Below are 19254 nucleotides of genomic sequence, written 5' to 3'. Positions count from 1 at the left end.
CTTCTCCATCTCTCTATTTTTCAGTCATCTACCTGCCAAAGTGAGTCCACGGATGTCAGGGAAGCACTACGAAAACACTGTCCCTGACTATCCCCCTAATAACAGAGTCAGCACCAGGGAGGCTGTCAGGACCATCAATACTGCTTCAGGTGACAACTGCAAACACACACACACACTAAAGCACACGCTGAAGATTGCATGATTGGAGGCCATCCTTCATGTAATTAGCTTCACATCCCATCCTTTTAGCAAGGTTACAGCGTTCTGACTGAGCAGAAATCAAACTCTGTTACTCATCAATTTTACTGCACACACACTTATCCTTATGTAATTTATGCTCCATTGTAAAACACCTAAATCAGCCACCTGCACAGGTCTGATGCAGCTTCCCCGTAGCGGAAAGGGCAGCGCAGAGAAATTCTCATGGAAATGAGGGAACGGGTTTTTGAGGAGTCAAGAGCTGAACTAAAAGCAGGGGAGGAAGACGGCGAATAAAGAAAGCGATGGCTAAGGAAGAAAAGAGAGAACATGGGGAGTTTATTTTTTTTTTCAGCATATCCCACAAGGTGTTAAAATTTAAGGATAAGAGTGTGTTAGTCCACTCAGCACTTGACTGTCTGGTGATTTTCTATATGAGGATGTGCAAGAGCACTAAAAGTTCCTTTTTTCTCTCTCTTTTACTCTGTTGGTCTTTCTCTCTGTGTCATCCTTCACCAGCTGGTAGTTAGCGCAACACTGTACCCTCACTTTGACACTTTGTACTCTTCAAACAAATTGCTTTTCCAAAAAGTGACACCTCACATTTTTTTCAATATGATTTTTGTACTTTAGTCTAATTACTTTGGAATTTATTCGTTGAGACTTAAAAGTCAGGCATTTTCTTTAGTGAATGGACCCTGAAATACAATTGACTCTTGGACTGCTAACAAAACTTTATGTAATGTCTGAACACTGAACTCTTGTGGTTCATTGACGTTATTCTGGCGTATTATGCCAGAGATCCAGCTGAAAGGGAGCTGGATCTCTGGCATAATACGCCCCGATGATTTTGCATAATCCTCCGAAATCAACAACAGTGGAAGTGGTGCCACTTTCTGTTGTCCAACCTTTGCCTTAAATCTAAAAGCAAAACATCTACCTTGAAACAAATGTGTGAAATGTCTGCCTTGCCAGTGAAGTGATGTGAATTTTAGAGATCTACTGCTTCACTATCAGGTCTAGAGAGCCTGTTATTCACTTAAACAGGCGGGCCATGCCTGCAGCAGACTCTGTGTTCATGTTGCTGTCACTGAGTGAGCCACTGACACCTCCTGCAAACTTGCATAAAGTCATTCACATAAAGTGAGGTTCTGATGGTCTTTATCACCACTGGGTATTGTTAAATGTCCTTCCTTCTGCTGGGCACTGCCCTGGTCATTCTGAGCACATACAGCTCCTGTTAACAGTGCCATAAACCACAGAAATCTCCCAGCATCCCAATCCAGTTATGATGCTGATATGTGCAGAAGCACTCCTTTAGACAGGGACTTCCTAAATTCAGGGACTAATTTATCCTTTTTCAGGTTTTACGCTTGAATGTTTAATAGTGATTTATTATTCCTTTGCACATCCTCACCATCCCTTTTGTCGAGTTGTCCTCCATCACTTCATTGATATCTTTTTTGATTTTCTTTTCAAACCTTTTTAACCATTTCTTGCCAGTGCGGTAGTTGCCCAGAGTTGTTTTGTTGTCAGAGCAGCTTCGTTCATTCGTTCACTCCCAGACTTTTCATTTGTGATTCTCAGTGACCTAAATTTTCAGAATTCATGATGGAAATTATTACAGTGTCCCAAACTGCCCGTGCAAGGTTATAATCTAATGACACCAGTCCGTATGTATCTGACCTTAATTATCTGTCACTAGCAATGTGAGCAGCTGCCACAAAAAGTTAGGTTTTGTATCGCCAGGGAAGTGTGCAAATATTAGACTTCTTCACCTCCCTCTGTGTGAAATCGCGGTGAACCTTTAATGCAAGTGCACACTTGAGAGGTTGCAGCTGTTTCTATTTCGGTATATTGCAGTTTATGCCAGGTGGTTTCCAAGCTGAGCTTCACATGTTACAGAGCCAAATGTGCAGAGGTTAAATGTCCCTTGTCTGATGATTGGTCGTTCCAGCACCATCACTGCATTGTCACAATCAAAGCTCTTCTGACTTCCTCCATAAAGCGAGAAACAGACTATCATCCTACACGTGTTCCTTACCCCCCACGCTTTGGCAGAATGCAACAACAGAGTGTTCTCATTGTCAGGCTTCATCTTTTCTGATGGGAAAGTACTGGCAAAATGACATTGTCTGTTTAGACTCCGTACATGGATGTGCCTCATTTTTCCTCACAAATAGATATGTGATGCCAGCCTCCACATGTTACAAATGACTCGTCCTTTGCCTTGCAGTATATTTCCGAATCATACAAAGTGCCTGCCTAGCTTCTTCATCTTCTACAAATGTGATTTCAGTGCATGGATGGGTGCCATTCATGGTTTCTTTAGTTTCATGTCACTGGAGGACGATGATTTCCTGCATGGCTTGTGAGCAGAGAGGCTCTTTGTCTGATTGTACAAGGTCATCATTTGCCAAGTTCTCTATTCACTCTGATAGTCCTGAAGAACATCCACCACCTTCCATTTGTCTTCTGCTCAATTCTGACAGCTACAACCAAGAGTCATGTCCTCTAGTAGCATCTTTAACAGGTATCCAATACCAGTCCCATTGACTCTAGGCTCCCAATTTGAATTTTGCATTCATCATATACAGTGGGGCAAAAAAGTATTTAGTCAGCCACCGATTGTGCAAGTTCCCCCACCTAAAATGATGACAGAGGTCAGTAATTTGCACCAGAGGTACACTTCAACTGTGAGAGACAGAATGTGAAAAAAAAATCCATGAATTCACATGGTAGGATTTGTAAAGAATTTATTCGTAAATTAGGGTGGAAAATAAGTATTTGGTCACCTCAAACAAGGAAAATCTCTGGCTCTCACAGACCTGTAACGTCTTTAGTAAGAAGCTTTTCTGTCCCCCACTCGTTACCTGTATGAATGGCACCTGTTTGAACTCATCATCTGTATAAAAGACACCTGTCCACAGCCTCAAACAGTCAGACTCCAAACTCCGCCATGGCCAAGACCAAAGAGCTTTCGAAGGACACCAGGAAAAGTATTGTAGACCTGCACCAGACTGGGAAGAGTGAATCTACAATAGGCAAGCAGCTTGGTGTGAAAAAATCAACTGTGGGAGCAATCATCAGAAAATGGAAGACATACAAGACCACTGATAATCTCCCTCGATCTGGGGCTCCACGCAAGATCTCATCCCGTGGGGTCAAAATGATCATGAGAACGGTGGGCAAAGATCCCAGAACCACACGGGGGGACCTGGTGAATGACCTGCAGAGAGCTGGGACCAAAGTAACAAAGGTCACCATCAGTAACACACTACAACAGCAGGGAATCAAATCCCGCAGTGCCAGATGTGTTCCGCTGCTGAAGCCAGTGCATGTCCAGGCCCGTCTGAAGTTTGCCAGAGAGCACATGGATGATACAGCAGAGGATTGGGAGAATGTCATGTGGTCAGATGAAACCAAAGTAGGACTTTTTGGTATAAACTCAACTCGTCGTGTTTGGAGGAAGAAGAATACTGAGTTGCATCCCAAGAACACCATACCTACTGTGAAGCATGGGGGTGGAAACATCATGCTATGGGGCTGTTTTTCTGCCAAGGGGACAGGACGACTGATCCGTGTTAAGGACAGAATGAATGGGGTCATGTATCGTGAGATTTTGAGCCAAAACCTCCTTCCATCAGTGAGAACTTTGAAGATGAAACGAGGCTGGGTCTTCCAACATGACAATGATCCAAAACACACCGCCCGGGCAACAAAGGAGTGGCTCCGTAAGAAGCATTTGAAAGTCCTGGAGTGGCCTAGCCAGTCTCCAGACCTCAACCCCATAGAAAATCTGTGGCGGGAGTTGAAAGTCCGTGTTGCTCGGCGACAGCCCCAAAACATCACTGCTCTCGAAGATCTGCATGGAGGAATGGGCCAAAATACCAGCTACTGTGTGTGCAAACCTGGTAAAGACCTATAGTAAACGTTTGACCTCTGTTATTGCCAACAAAGGTTATGTTACAAAGTATTGAGTTGTATTTTTGTTATTGACCAAATACTTATTTTCCACCCTGATTTACGAATAAATTCTTTACAAATCCTACCATGTGGATTCATGGATTTTTTTTTTTCACATTCTGTCTCTCACAGTTGAAGTGTACCTCTGGTGCAAATTACTGACCTCTGTCATCATTTTAGGTGGGGGAACTTGCACAATCGGTGGCTGACTAAATACTTTTTTGCCCCACTGTAACTGCCTCAGTGCACCAACACTGGATGAGTGAGATTCACTAGCTTTGACACATGCGCATTTCCAATGAGAACCTTCTTTCTAAATCTACTTTGGAGTATCTGAACTGCAGAATCGTAATTATTGTCTGTTTGAGTGAGCCCTGCCGCTATTTTTCCAGATGTATTCGGGTAATTTTCTTGATACTGCAAAGGGAATTACTGCTATCTCACAGTGGCTCCAAAACAAGAAGAGACCCTACGCTTGAAACGAGACATTTTCTCTAGTCAATGTAAACCAGAAATACACATATTTCACAGGCTTAACCAGTTTCTTGTGTTTAGAAAGTAATATCTTTACATTGCTAGATAACTTATAAGAGCATTATGGGTAGTGAAGTCCTTGTAATCTAACGTAAGGCAATTATTAGTGCACTAATTCACAAATAAACTGTACATTGTCTTTCATTTACTTTTTTCACAGCTCTTTTAATTGGATTATTAACCTGTTAATGATTCTTGTGAAAGAAAATACAGATTATATAAACATATATATTTGATTAAAGTAGTCATAACAGTGTCATCACAAATATTCACAGGGAAGAGTGAAAAAACTGATAAGTGGAGGCTCAGGTGAGAGGAAACCCTCAAAGGAGGGAGACAACCATATTATACACGAGCTCAAGCTGACTCAAAGGCGGGGATCTGACAGATGACAAGATAAAAGTCAGTAATCTCTGTTTTAATGTACAGAGCAGGAATGCGGCCCATGAAGCAAACATGGCAGCAAGTGACAGGCGAAAGAAAGACATGAAATCCAAACAATGCCTAATACTATCAAAAAACTGTCAGGAGGGCATGCACAAGAAATACCCCAAAGCAAAATAAAACTCTAGAATATGAAAGATTAAAGACAGTTTGGTAAATATGAAAAGCCACAGGGGAGGTGTATGTGAAGATGAAAGGATATTTCAGAAAAGGCAGGAGCATTAACAAAGAGGACGTGAAGCTGAAAAGGGTACAAGATGACCTGGGTTTACAAAATAAAAAATAATTCAGTGTATGGGTTATTTGATATATTTAGAAATTATCAGTGTTAGTCGAAGTTCAACACTGTTACCTCAAGGTCTTTATGTCATTTTAATGACATACAGTAAAATTACAGTACCCTCTACAGTTGTTTACAGATGTTCGTCCTCTTTAAGAAGCTGTTGCAGTGAGAGTGTTGTCTCAGCTCAAATGTTTTGTTGATTTATTGACTTGAAAATTTGAATTAGTTTCTAATATCTTCAATTTGGTTAAATCTGACAGACAATTGTGAAGATGTCAAAGCCATTACTGATTTATTTTGTTATCAGTGTAAGAGAGAATGATCTGCTGGGGTTTAACTAAATGTTGCGTGGCGATCACATAATATTAGTCTGTGACGGGGGACTCTGCTGTTAGGAGTAGCTTGACTTGTCTCCTTAACTGGTCACACAGTATGAAAAATGTTCACTGTCACAGCATGTGGCTGATGTCATAAACAGTGCTCCAGTTTTGTGTGGCATGGCCCATTTTGGCTCAGACTTGAACATAAAACAAAAATTAAGCCTATATGAGTTTGTTGCCATGACAGGTTTTTGAGATTTAGTACCCCCTCTGCTGCAGTTAGGTGAGAAGAGTGCTGCTAATGGCTACCTTGGTGTCAGTAAATCTGTGTGTTTCAATGGGATGCCACAGACATACATACAGATATGGAGAGCTGCAGTCAGACTATGAGACAGAGCGCTGATTTGTGTTGACACAGCTTTGTCATTCTGCCAAAGTTTGTTTACCTTGTGGCTCAAGAAATTCTTCCTCATGCATGATACACACAGTGTTACAGCTACTTTTTGCATTAGTCAGGGTAACGTGTTGGTACTCCCGGCCCACAGAAATGTTAATAGACGTGTTGCACTGTAGCAGTGGATATCAACTACTGTTGTTGTTTGGAGTCTCAGATTGTACAGTAGGTAATGTTAAAGCATCGTTGATAGTGATTTTTTTTTTTCCTGCTCATACTTCATGGTATACATTTTAAACTGATGCCCTTTTCATCATATTGTAGCATTAAATAAAAAACGTGATACCATTTTCAACATTTTCAAGCTCTAAGCTAGTTGAAAGCTAGTTGTTAGTGTATTAGATGTGTTATTATGTGGATGCCCAAGGACTGTAAATGTAACTTTACTAGTAGCTAAATCATCTGCAATATATCTATTTTTCTTTGTGTGAGAAAAAGTGTGTCTGTTAAGCTAAAAGGTTCAACTAAAATGAAATGTGAAATCGCCTGGAGGTTTTTTCTCCTTTGCTCAGGAGTTTCTTAAATATCCCTGCAATCACGCCATCGCTGTTAAGCTTCAAGCTGGTAAACTGTTGATTAAGATTCTGTGCAGGACAAAAAGGGGTTATTTTTATTGAGTTGTATAAATTCTTCTTAAGAACTCACTCTTGAATATTTGGTCATTAACCCTGATGCAAGTGCAGATATTTTTGTACACACTATGGGGAAGAGATGACACAGATCATTGACAGTGACATATTCAGTGTGCTGCTGGATGCTGGATAATAAAGCAGCATCTGGTGGATGTTGCATATGATGTGTATGTATAATACAGTGATTCAGTCAAGGAAAACAAACTTTATCCAAAAAATCGAAAACTTACAAAACAAGCTGTAAATTAAAAAGATTGCAGCCACTTTAACACTAAATGGAAGGTAAGCACAGGCACTTACTACTCATTAATGTGACTCTGTACCTTTGTGTAAAAGAGAAAACTTACTAATGTCATTAGTAACAACTTGTGATTAAAAACCGTCTTTGGTAAATCGGTGGAGCATCTTAGTTCATGAAGAGAGTCTGCACCAAAAGCAAAAATCTGCTGAATTTCATCTCAGCTTTGTTTCTTTTTTGCTTGCTCACAGTGAACGTTTAAAGCCCATCAAAGTGCATATTATATATTTTTTCTTTTTCTTTTTTTGCTCATTTGATAGAAGAAAAAAAACATTTAGTAATCTCTGAAGAGTTTTATCCAAAAAGTTTTTGTCTTTAAGGATTAGCTTTTGTATCATTCTTTGTACACGATACACTTCTTCAGTGAGGATACAGTCCACTTTACTGGCACTGTTTAGTGTTATTATTCTTAGTTATGTAAACTGCATTCAACACAACTTTTTTTTTGCATCTATCTGCAAAAAAAAGTGTAATTATTGTTGCTTCAGCTTTTCTGTTTCTCTTGTTTTTTACCAAGGTAACCAAGTGCATAAAAAGTAGTTGGATAGTTTTACACGGATGACAGTAAAAAGAAATTTAAAAAAAAGTTTTTCAGTTCAAGTTCTTCATAGAAGAAAAATCAATTTGAGACTTTCACAAAGGTGACAGCACGAACTGTCTGTTTTTCAGTTCTTCCACTTTGTGAATCCAAGCAGCTGTCATCTGTCGGAGTGTGTCCTGGGATATGTTGGGAACAGAAAAGGCCACTGAACAGCATGATGCAGTCACAGGCCTGGAAATATTTGTGCTGAAAATTTAACAGAAAAATGAAGTTTTCTGTGCTAGATCATACTGACTTGGTACAAACTGGTCACGTTCTGGGCATCATCTGCGGAGCTCTTGCTCTGAACTAAAACCTCATTTGTGAACATCTGTTATAGCACTGCTGGGTCGCCTTGCTTCAGGCCAAAACAGCACCTAGCAAACAGTCAGACACATGGTGGGCGACGAGCTCAACGTCAAACTAAATGATAGCTCATTTTCTTGGTGGTGTAAAAAGGCACATTAAACTTGTGCTCATGTTCAACTATGAGCATCATCAGTTTGTATTTCAGCAGCTCCATTAACAGCTATTCAATAGCAGAATGGCTGGTTACAAGTGTTTGTTACACAGTCCTATATTTTCAGGAGCCTAAATGTCACTTCATGGGTTTCCATGGGACTGTGCGTTTCCACCTCCTGATGCTTGGTCAGACATCGCCTGAAGGGTCTGGCAGTAAAGGTCGTACCTGCATCTGTCTTCAGATGTTGTTTTGGGTCTTTCTGCCCACTTTTTACTTTTATCTTCTTTAGGTGAAGTACATCCACAATGGAGTTGAAAGCAGGAGACTGATTTGGTTGTTTCAGAATATTCCACTTCCTGACCTTGAAAAAGTCCCTGTTCATTTTCACAGTATGTTTTGGCTTAGTTTCCACCTATAGTCTGAGGCACTTTTCACTCAGTTTTGCATGCGTGGCTGAATTTGAGCTATTTCCATCTTCTGTCACATCATCAATAATCACTGACACAGCACCACTGCATGCCGTGCATAACAGTGCCCCCAGTGTTCACAGGTGAAGTTGTATGGATCAGATTGTGACCTTTCTCCAAACTCTGTCTCTGTGTAATTCTGTTGCAGGTTAGTTTTATCTGTCCAAACGACACTGTTTGCCTTTTTTGAGATATTTTTATGGCATTCTCTAATCTTTTGCTTTTCTCTTTTTTTTGTAGTGAAATGTGTTGAACCCTTCTGTATTTTTCTGAAAGTCTGTTCTTACTTTATCTCTGATGGATTTGTTTGTCACTGGTCAGGCTAAAAACTGAGTGTTTCACCCAAATTGAAAGTGCTTTGATCAAATGTTGTCATGCAAGTGACTATGGCTACGTCCACACGTACACAGGTATTTTTGAAAACGCTGCTTTTTCTGCCTTTCATCCACATGTAAACGCCATTTTGGGTTACTGAAGGGTTACTTAGATTTTTAAAAACTCCTGCCAGGGTGGAGATTTTCAAAAACTCAGTGTTCGCTTTTACGTGTGGATGAGGAAAACGGACATTTAGTCATGCAACGTCAAAGGTGTGAGTCTTTTTTGACGTCACACTGTGCACCACGTTGTTTATATGAGATAAATTTCTACAGTGGTGGATATAGACAAAATACTGTTGCTATTAATCTTACTATCTGCAGTTTTTACATGCTTACATATACACACGCAGTTATTTTCCCTCCATTTAGAAAGACAGAGGCATCAGAGTGAACTTCGGACGTGGCTTCTACATTCAGCACAGACGCTTTCACAACTCAAATCCCGACGCCAACGTCATCGTCGGTTTTGAAAAAAAATTTTTTCTAAAATTAAATTTATGTATGCCGTATTCATTTTGTCCATTGCTAAGTTATGAGTCTACACCAGCCATATATTTTACAGCGCTGTGACTTATAATTATGAATCACTCAGACTAATTTAAAATTTTCAGTTTCTTTCCTTATTGAATAAACTCTGGCCAAGAGAGCTAATGAGACAAATCCAAAATGTTGCTTAATGATCAGCTGATCGGCTTTTCTGTCGGGACTCCATCTCTCTTCTTTGTTTTTGGCCCACTTTGCACCAGAAAGAGGAAACCAGCGGCTGAACAACAGCAGCACGTTTAAGCTTGATAAGCTGTTGTTAGAATTTATTTAATATTACTTTCTACTCGAGGATCCTTTTCTACGTAGCTGACGGCTGGTAACTGTGCAGGGGCGGATCTAGCAAAGTTTAGCCAGGGGGGCCGATAGGGCATTAACAGGGAAAAGGGGGCACAAAGACATACTTTTCTTTCTTATTCTCATTTAAAATGTCTAGCTTTTAATAAATAATTATCTGACACCCAAAGTTTTAATTTGATGTAAAAGGAATAGAAGTCAATTACTGTATATAGTGACTATTAAGTCTAATATATATATACCCTAGTAAGCTATAGTACTTTTTCCTTTGGGAAGGTACCATCTGTGCAGTCTGCAATTTTGTTGAAGAAAGATGTTGAATCTATTTAATATTTCTTGAAAAATAATTGATTTCTGTGCATTTTTTTTTTTCACACTGCATCAAATTAAGGTTGATTACGTCGATTAAGCATCATGAGGTGGAGCGTGAGGGGTGGTTCCCTATTTTTTATTTATTTATTTTTGTTGTTGCTGGGAGTTGGAACCCTATTAGTTAGGTTGCTTAATATTTACGCTAAGTACTCTTTAAAATACCAGAATAGGGAGGATGGTGTAGGTTTAAGTTTATTAGATTGATCAGTATTGCTGAACTATGAAATATTTTTTTTGCATACAGGTATAACAGAAAAGCTTTAGTGTAGTTGTTGTTTTAAACTTAAGTATGAACTTATACAAAATGCAGCAAGATATTTAAAAAAAACAGTTTTGTTGATTAAAAAACACTATATCGGATTCATATCGGTATCGGCAGATATCCAAATTTATGATATCGGTATCGGTATCGGACATAAAAAAGTGGTATCGTGCCATCTCTAATAATTATATTGTAACTCGAATATGTTTTCGGAAACTAAAATTTTGTCAGTGTTCAAGTGCATGTGAACATGCTTGTACATCAGTATACCCTGTCCCCTTTTAATATTTACTTGTTGGATAGATCCTGACTCCTAAACCAAGGCAAAGGTATAAAGTCAACCTTTCATACTCCTTTTCAGTCTTTCATCTACCTCATCACGCCATCGCTTTTCCTATTTTCTCACTTTTCTCCCCCACATCCACCTTTTCTTCTGTGCTGTGGGCTGCAAAGCAGCACTGACAGCTTAGGTCCTTGATGTCAGCAGTGCTTTGTCTTCAGTCAGGACAAGGCGATTGATTAATGACTCCCAACTCCTTTCTCCTCCACCTGTATATGGGTGCCAGAGTGGCCATAATTCCTTCTTCTCCTTCTCCTTCTTCCCTGACATTCAGTGCGTTAAAATCGGCAGCTTGTAAATATAAACAGCCAGTGCCATTTGTTAACAGACCTGAAAGTTGTATTGTCGTTACTTCACTGTATTAATGATCTCCCTCTCTCCTGTATCCATACGTAGGGTGTTTATTATCAAGTGTTGGGGGAAAAAAAACCTTTGAACAGTAAATAAAATTAGAGAAATTATGTTCTCAGTGGTTTTCCCATAGTCATAGTAAAGTTGTTTTGTGGCTCTTTTTATTGCCGTAATAGCACTTCTATAATGACACAATCCCACAGAACTGGTCTGAGAGTCATTGCTAAATGACAGGCAGGCAGGGGAAGCAGAAAGGAAATAAAAAGCAGTGAGTGGGAGATGAGTGGAACAAAAAATAAAGACTGAGAAAAGGAGTAAGACGGAGAGGAGAATGAGGAGCTAAATATATCCTCCAACTTAAAGTTAAGCAGCTCATGCTATGTTGTAGCTGCTGCAGTGCTTCAGTGCATTTTCTGCTCTAAGTGCACCGCCACTTTAGTGAAGAGAGTTAATTGCAAATGAACTGCAGTTTATTGTTCAGTGCTTTTTCAGGCACACTCAGAATCAAGTGTGTCTTTGTGTGTCTGCATCACATACGGCTATTCACTGTAAGAGCGTGTCTTAGCTTGAGGAAAACATAGATTCTGCCCTTGCACAGAGATTTTGCTGCAAGTCTTAAGTGACCCTTCATCATGCCCTGCAGCTCTTACAGGGAGTTTAGATTCCAGCGAGATTTTGCATTTGAGCTTTCCCTATCAGGAAAATCAGTTTTTACGTTTGGATGATGTTTCTGCAGTGTGAACTTTCCCACAACAAAAAAAGGGACCAGTTTAACTTTATAAATCATTTAAGACTCTGTAAAGACAAAATCACTGTAAATTCTCAATAATACTGCAATATTTTTGCTCAACCACACAGAGAGATTAGTGAATGGTGGACGGTGGTTGCAGTATTTCCATGTAGCCAAAGTAGTATAGTTGCGTTTACTGATAATGTAGTTTCAGGTAAGCTACTGTATCTTTTTTCTCTTTGTCTATATAAAAAATGATACCACAATTTTTCATAACTACGTGTGTTTTTGCTAATCTAAATGGACTTGGCTGCTTCATTTTATGCTGGGTTTTTTTTCTATCAGATATGCAGCTGCACTCCCTTTATTTGTGCATATCCAGCTGCTCTAAACATTATGTAACTGTGATTGGTGGATGTTTTGCATTCTGCTATGATAGATGTCTTTAGAAATATGAAACACACTAGCTGGCAATTTATGCCTGTAAAATATAGTGTGAACATGAATTTTCACACTGATTGCATCTGATGCCATAATTTCCTTAGTTTTTTACTGTCACAGTAATTGTAGTAGAAGTATTACGCACTGTTGACTATTATGGTACGATAAGCATTAAATATCGATTGTTCCAAACCACTGGGAAGATGGAATTCATACTTGAAAATATGTCCAGCACTGATAACGATGGAAACGGTCTTTGAGTGGATGGAAGATGGCGAGTGAGCCAGTGTGAGGAGGGCAGAAGAAGAGCCCTCAGTTCTTTTTTTATGTAGATATACTAAATGTTGGCACACTGGACACATTTGGACAAAGTTTGCCTTTATTCAGTCCAGTTTTCTCATTTTCTGTGTGGCATTCCTAACAGCTCACCCTATGAAGGAGTAGGTATTATGTAATTTTAATAAAATACTATTTAATATGACAAAGCTGACCCACATATGGAAACTGATTACTTTGACCCCACTGTGTTTACAGCCTGTCTTTGTGTTGCTCTTTCATATTTTTTGTTGCTTTTAAGTAAACTTGAATCTCTCATTTGTTTTAGGCAAAGCAGTGCATTCAGAATTCATCTGTGACTATGGAACTACACAAGCTTACACAGTCAACATGCAACAACATGAGTTGTTGAGTTTACCTGTGTTCCTTATAGAACACAATAGGAACTTGTGAAAGATGAAAGATGAGTATAGGGTGCTTTCTATGGCTTCTTGTAAAGAAAAGAAGTCACAAGAAATAGATATAGACTTTATTAATCCCACACTGGGGAAATGCAGGTGCTACAGTAGCACCAGGGTCAGGAAGAAAAAGTGAATTAGAGTGCTCATGGTTTCCACAGTCTCATGCAGGGGAGGGCGGGTGTTGCCCATCATGGACATTCGCTTGGCTAACATCCTCTTCTCACCCACCCCCTCTATGAGGCCTAGAGCACTGACCAGGACAGAACTGGCCCTCTTAACCAGTCTATTAAGCTGTTACCTGTCCCTCTTCATGCTGTCACCTCCCCGGTAGGCAAATGCATAAAAGATTGCAGAAGCCATCACCATGTTATAAAAGGCCCTCACTAATGTCCTGCACACCACTAAAGAGCCTCCATCAGCCAGCCCAGGAGATGGTGCTGACTTTGGCTCTTTTCTGTACAGAGCTTGAGTCTTATCTGACCAGCTGAACACTCAGGAGTTTGTACATGTCCATGACCTGTCCATGACCACGATGTCATGGACATGTTCACATGGATGTTCACAGGTGGATTTCTTTAGAATGATGCACACACACACACACACACACACACATATATATAAAATAAACTTTTTATATAATACAAAGTGTTAAAAACATTTTAAGTTCATCTACTCAGACATAATGGCAATTTTCTGTGATTCATATGCACTCTCTCTTCACACTCGCTGTGGCACAGAATAGAAAGTTAAATTGGGCGAATGTGGACTAACTCAAATCCGGTTTAATTGAGTAGAAAGTCAATAGAGACCCCCCACCTCACCCCACCCTGTTCCAAAATTTGAAGGTTGTAATTCCTCACACACATCTATAATTGAGCTGGCCACTTATTTTCTAAGTCCATCAAAATGACCACTGGGCTTTTATCTCCAACTGTCTCCATGGCTACAGACTATGGTTTAGTTGGTGTGTGTGTGTGTGTGTGTGTGTGTGTGTGTGTGTGTGTGTGTGTGTGTGTGTGTGTGTGTGTGTGTGTGTGTGTGTGTGTGTTTAGGGTGGAGGGAGGTAGCTCCTAATTGACTGGCTGTTAAATCTTTTAATGAAGAGTGGACAGCTCGCTCTCCAATTAGCAGTGAGGGGGCCATCAGGGGATGAAAGAGGCCAGCAGTGAGGGGGAGGAGTAGGAGGAATCAGGGAAGGAAGAAGATAGTGGTTAAGAGTAGGAATGAACTGAGGGAGGTGGTGTATTTGGCAAAAGTGGGTTAAATGAGAAGGAAACAATTTTTTCCCCCAGCATTCGTTCTCTGATTTCAGATCATATGAATACACATAAATAAGCAGTCATCCTCAATGGAGATACTGAGAAAAAAAAGGAATAGTCCAGTTGCTCTCTGCACATTTAACTATAAAAGATCTTATGTTAACCATTTTAACCTTACAACACTGCAAACATAAGCAATGGCTCTGGGATACATAATTGCCATACACACATAAGCACATCACAGCGAAGAGGAAAAGCTCAACACTGTGACTATCATGCACGCTCCACTGGGTCAGAAGTGATAGGACATGCTGGGTTGTTTTATAGCACAGAGGAAGAAATTACATGCTGGAACTCAAACAGAGATAGGGACATAAAAATTCATGCATGTAAAAGACACAATGCAAATAATGTGGAAAACAACAAATATACAGTAAGGTGCATAAGTATTTGGACACGCATACAACTTTTGTGCAGACTTTCAGCTTTTATTCAAGAGGTTTAACAAAATTATGGCATGAAGAGTTAAAGAATGACAGGAAGAATTTTTTTTCAAATTCTTATAAAACTTAATAAAGTAATAGTAAAATCTTCTGATCTGACACCCAGATTAACAGGTCTTTACTGTTTCATATAAAGATGGATGCATTGAAGTATGGCATCACCCAGTGGGTTGCTTTGGAACCCTTTAATAAAATATAATATTTTGTATTCATATTTGATTTGGTAAATGACTTAAGTTTTGTGCATTAATTGAAACTAATGCACAAAGGGTTAGGTATGGTGTCATTAAAAAATACTGCAGTCACTGATAATGAGCAAGTATCAAAACAAATGATGGATATGCTCTTCTACCCCAGTGTCGGGCTTTCTTGCTGAGGAGTGAATATTTCGCACACAAAGAGAAATATTATCTTAAAGCCAAAGCTAATTTGGTGGAACCTTGTGTGGCTGGGCATCTTAAAGTCACACTGGAATAAGAGCCAATTAAACAGAGCCCCTCAAAGGAGCCAGCTTCCCATTTCTTTACTGTCTTTGAACAGGCCAAGTTCCTTCCGATAAACAGATATAATTGCCTATTTATCAGCCTTTTTGAAACTCTCAGATTATATGAAATATTCATTCACAGTGATAGTGAAAAGTGAGAGATGTGAAAGGAAGAGCACACGGTGTAGCATAGGGTGGTATGATTCTGTGTACTGTACAGTACTTGCTCTGTGAAGCTGGGCTTTTTTTCTTTTTTGTACTTACTACTGTTTGACATACGCACAGTGTCATGAAAAAGTTTTTGCCCCCTTCCTGATTCCTTAGTTTTTTACATATTTGGTAGATTCAAATGTTTAAGATCATTAAACAAATTTTAACATTGGACAAAGATAATCCGAGTAAATATGAAATGCTGTTTTTAAATGAGGGGGAAAGCAATTCAAACCTGCTTGGATCTGTGTGAAAAAAGTAATTGTTTAATTATACATTAACTTTGATGAATCAAGTTTTCTGGAAAGCTGAGTCCAGTTATTATTATTAGCCACTCCCAGGTCTGATTGCTGCCAGACTGATTGAGTCAAAAATCACTTAAAGCCAAATGAGCTCAAAAAACAACACTGTCATGGTTTGCTGTGTTGCAGGCAGGATGTAGGACCCAAATGCAGGACTCGTACACGGGAAGTAAACTCAAAACGGCAGCTTTATTGCTGGAAAAAACTCTTACACTAATACAGAAAACAAAACCAAAAACAAGAAACTAGAAACATGAAACATGAAACTCAAACCAAAAACCTAAGAAACTAAGAAAATGGGGAACTAAACTGTGAACAGAGAACTAGGAAATACCGGGATCATGAAGGAAACACACACAGAGAGGGTGCATGACACAACAACAGACAGAAGAAAACACAGGCCTCAATATACAAGGGAGTAACAAGAGAATGGGAAACAGGAGAGAAACACAGCTGGGACTAATCAAACATAATGAGACAAAGAGGAAGCAAAACTGAATACACTGAACACGGGAAAAGGAACTATCAAAATAAAACAGGAAACATGAGACCGTCACAAAGACACAGACTTGACACTGTGACATGGAGACATGACTGACTAGGGGAACAGAGAGACCATGAACCATTGAGACAAGAGTAACTAAATGTAGAACACAGGGAAGGCACCGTGACAGAAATCTAAAGACTAGAAACGAAGCGTATAACACGTGGAGACGACTAGGGGGAACACGATAACACTAAATCAAAGAATATTAATCCAGGACCTGAAACACAAATACTGGGTTGCAGACCCAGTATTTGGGTCTGCACTTGATCTGACAATCTAAAGAAACAGATGAGAAGTCATTGATAGCTATCAGTCTGGAAATAGTTACAGAGCAATTTCTAAGGCTTTTTCATTTTCTAGTAACTGAGAAAACTTGGAATAATGGTGAAGACTCCCATCTCTGCAGGACCTGTACACCTCCAGGACACTGGGGCGTGCAGCTCGGATCACAGCTGACCCTTCTCACCCTGGACACAGTCTGTTTGACCTGCTCCCCTCAGGCAGGAGGCTCCGGTCCATTCATACCAGAACCTCTCACCATAAGAACAGTTTCTTCCCCTCTGCTGTTGGACACATGAACAATAACCGTATGACTGTTCCCACCACTAACACATGACCCTACGCTGTGTTCACTGCATCATTCCATGTTTGGCACTGATCACCACCTGCACTCATGTATATATCTTTCTACGTAGCACTTTAATTCTTATTCTTATTTTTATTTTTTCATGTCTATTTAAGCGTAATTTATGACAGTATGTTTGCACTGAAGCACCGCAGCAATTTCCTAATGTTGTAAACCTGCTCAACATTTGGCAATAAAACCCTTTCTGATTCTGATTCTGAACCTTCCCACGAGTGGCCGGCCGACCAAAATTACTTCAACAGTGTATCAACAGGTCATCCAGAAGGACACAGAAGAACCCAGAACAGAATTCCAAGGAGAAACTCACCATTGACCGAAAGAACACAAAGGCTCGTTGCCAAAAAAAATCTCGATGATCTTCAAGTAAAATAGTTTTTGCTCAAGCACTAGTGATGTGCAATACCACTGATTTTCTTTCCGATCCGATACCAAGTAATATTCAGGGTGGTATCAACGATACTGATCCGATACCGATACTTTGTACAAAACCTTATTTTGTTTATTGTATCTCAAATTATAGCATCATAATGATTACAGGACATCAGATTACTTGTTCTTATCACTTAATAATGCAGAGTTCATCACATAGAAATAAAAAAAACTGAAGTTGTGTGCTATTTGAGCATGTTGCCTGGCTGCAGCACTAAAGGACTCCGTGAGAGACGTCTGTCTCGCACTAGCAGCACCTGTCCCTGTCCTCCTCTTCAGTTCGTCTCAACATACGCTCGTCATATTCTGTGATATGATTTACTCTGAGGTGTTTGACAAGGTTAGTGATGTTGCCACAACCATACATGCCAACCCTCCCGATTTTTCCCGAATTTCTCCCGAAAATCTCCCGGAGCCACCAGTCTCCTGAATTTCTCCCGATTTTCCACCCAGACAATAAAATTGAAAAACCATTTCGCAGAATTCATAGCGCGGCCCAGCCAATTCCAGTTTCCAACAATGGTGGCAGCTACTTAGTTTTAATATTGCTCTTATTTCTCTTTCTGGGTTGCAAAAAAACTTTTAATATATTTTCAGGTAAGAATGTAGCTGTGTAAACTTCAAATATCTGAGCCGACTGACACATCGTCTTCAAACCCCTGCGGTCTTTCACTATTCGGGTTAAACATGATATATAAGTCACTTTGATAACTTAAAAATGTTCTTGTTTGGCTTTTTCAGTGTTTTATTTGTTCGTAAGTAAATCGGTTTGGCTGAGATTAAAGTTATTCGATTAGATTAAATTAAAGGTAACTTTATTAATCCCTCCGGAGGGTTACTCCGGGGTTTTCACACAGCTGAATAAACGTCAAACAGAAAATGATTAAACAGAAGAGTTTTACATCAGTGCCCGGTTATATTTTAGATAGCAAGGAGCAGACAGCAGAGTTTCACTCCACCGAGGGAACTCGTGACGTACTACCCGGCTTTCTTTAGACCGCGAAGGCCGGGTCCTCAGGTGGAACCAGCCTCTGAATTTGGACACCCCTGCTGTTTCCGGGCCGGCCAATAATAACAGTGACATTTAACGTATTTTATCCAATAAAAAAACCCTGTAAAATGTATTCCCCCCCCCCCAACAGCCCTAGTATGGCCACAACACCTCACTCTTGGAGCACTTTTTTGCCACACGTATCGCAAACCACGTCTCAGCTGTTTGTGTAGGTAAAATCAGACCGCACATGACTCCGATTACGCTCAGCCATTGTTGTGAGTGCGCACGCCAAGGGGCTACGAGACATTTATACAGCCGTATTTCGCACATGACTATGAAAGGCGGAAGAGGAAATAGTTCCTTTGAATGTAGACAATCCGAATGTTATAGTTTCTTTCCACTGTGTTCCTGTTAATAACAAACTACAAATTTACTCTAAATTACTAAAATATCGATATTTTTATGTGAGAATCGATTCTAGAACATCAATGATTGGTATCGGAGGAATCGATATTTCAGGATCGATCCGCACATCACTATCAAGCACACTTGAGTTATGCAGAAGGTCAGTGATGAGAAACAAACAAGCAAGTCACGTCTGAACAGCTAAAAAATAATAATAATTTAAGATTTTGAAGTGGCCTAATCAACATCCAGACTCAGATCACATTAGGATGCTATGGCATGACCTTAAAAAGGGTTGTTCGTGCTCAGAAACCCTCAAATGTTGCTGAATTAAAACAATTACCCCAGAGCAATGTGAAAGATTCATTACCAGTTATCTTGATTGC

General features: G+C 39.8%; 1 protein-coding gene across 1 annotated transcript in view; it reads left to right on the top strand.

The window, feature by feature from the left end:
- necab2 (N-terminal EF-hand calcium binding protein 2) overlaps nucleotides 1-19254 on the top strand; it is a 165695-nt gene that overhangs the window by 77874 nt on the left and 68567 nt on the right. Inside the window, exon 7 of the mRNA XM_085414689.1 lies at nucleotides 25-149. Within this exon, the coding sequence (XP_085270815.1) occupies nucleotides 25-149 (125 nt within the window). The remainder of the gene's footprint in view (nucleotides 1-24; nucleotides 150-19254) is intronic.

The sequence above is a fragment of the Rhamphochromis longiceps genome, linkage group LG7 (assembly GCF_057381845.1).
Source record: "Rhamphochromis longiceps isolate RC_006_pf linkage group LG7, R_longiceps_female_GT1.1, whole genome shotgun sequence".
Classification (NCBI taxonomy): domain Eukaryota; kingdom Metazoa; phylum Chordata; class Actinopteri; order Cichliformes; family Cichlidae; genus Rhamphochromis; species Rhamphochromis longiceps.
This window is presented reverse-complemented; position numbering and strand designations above follow the sequence as displayed.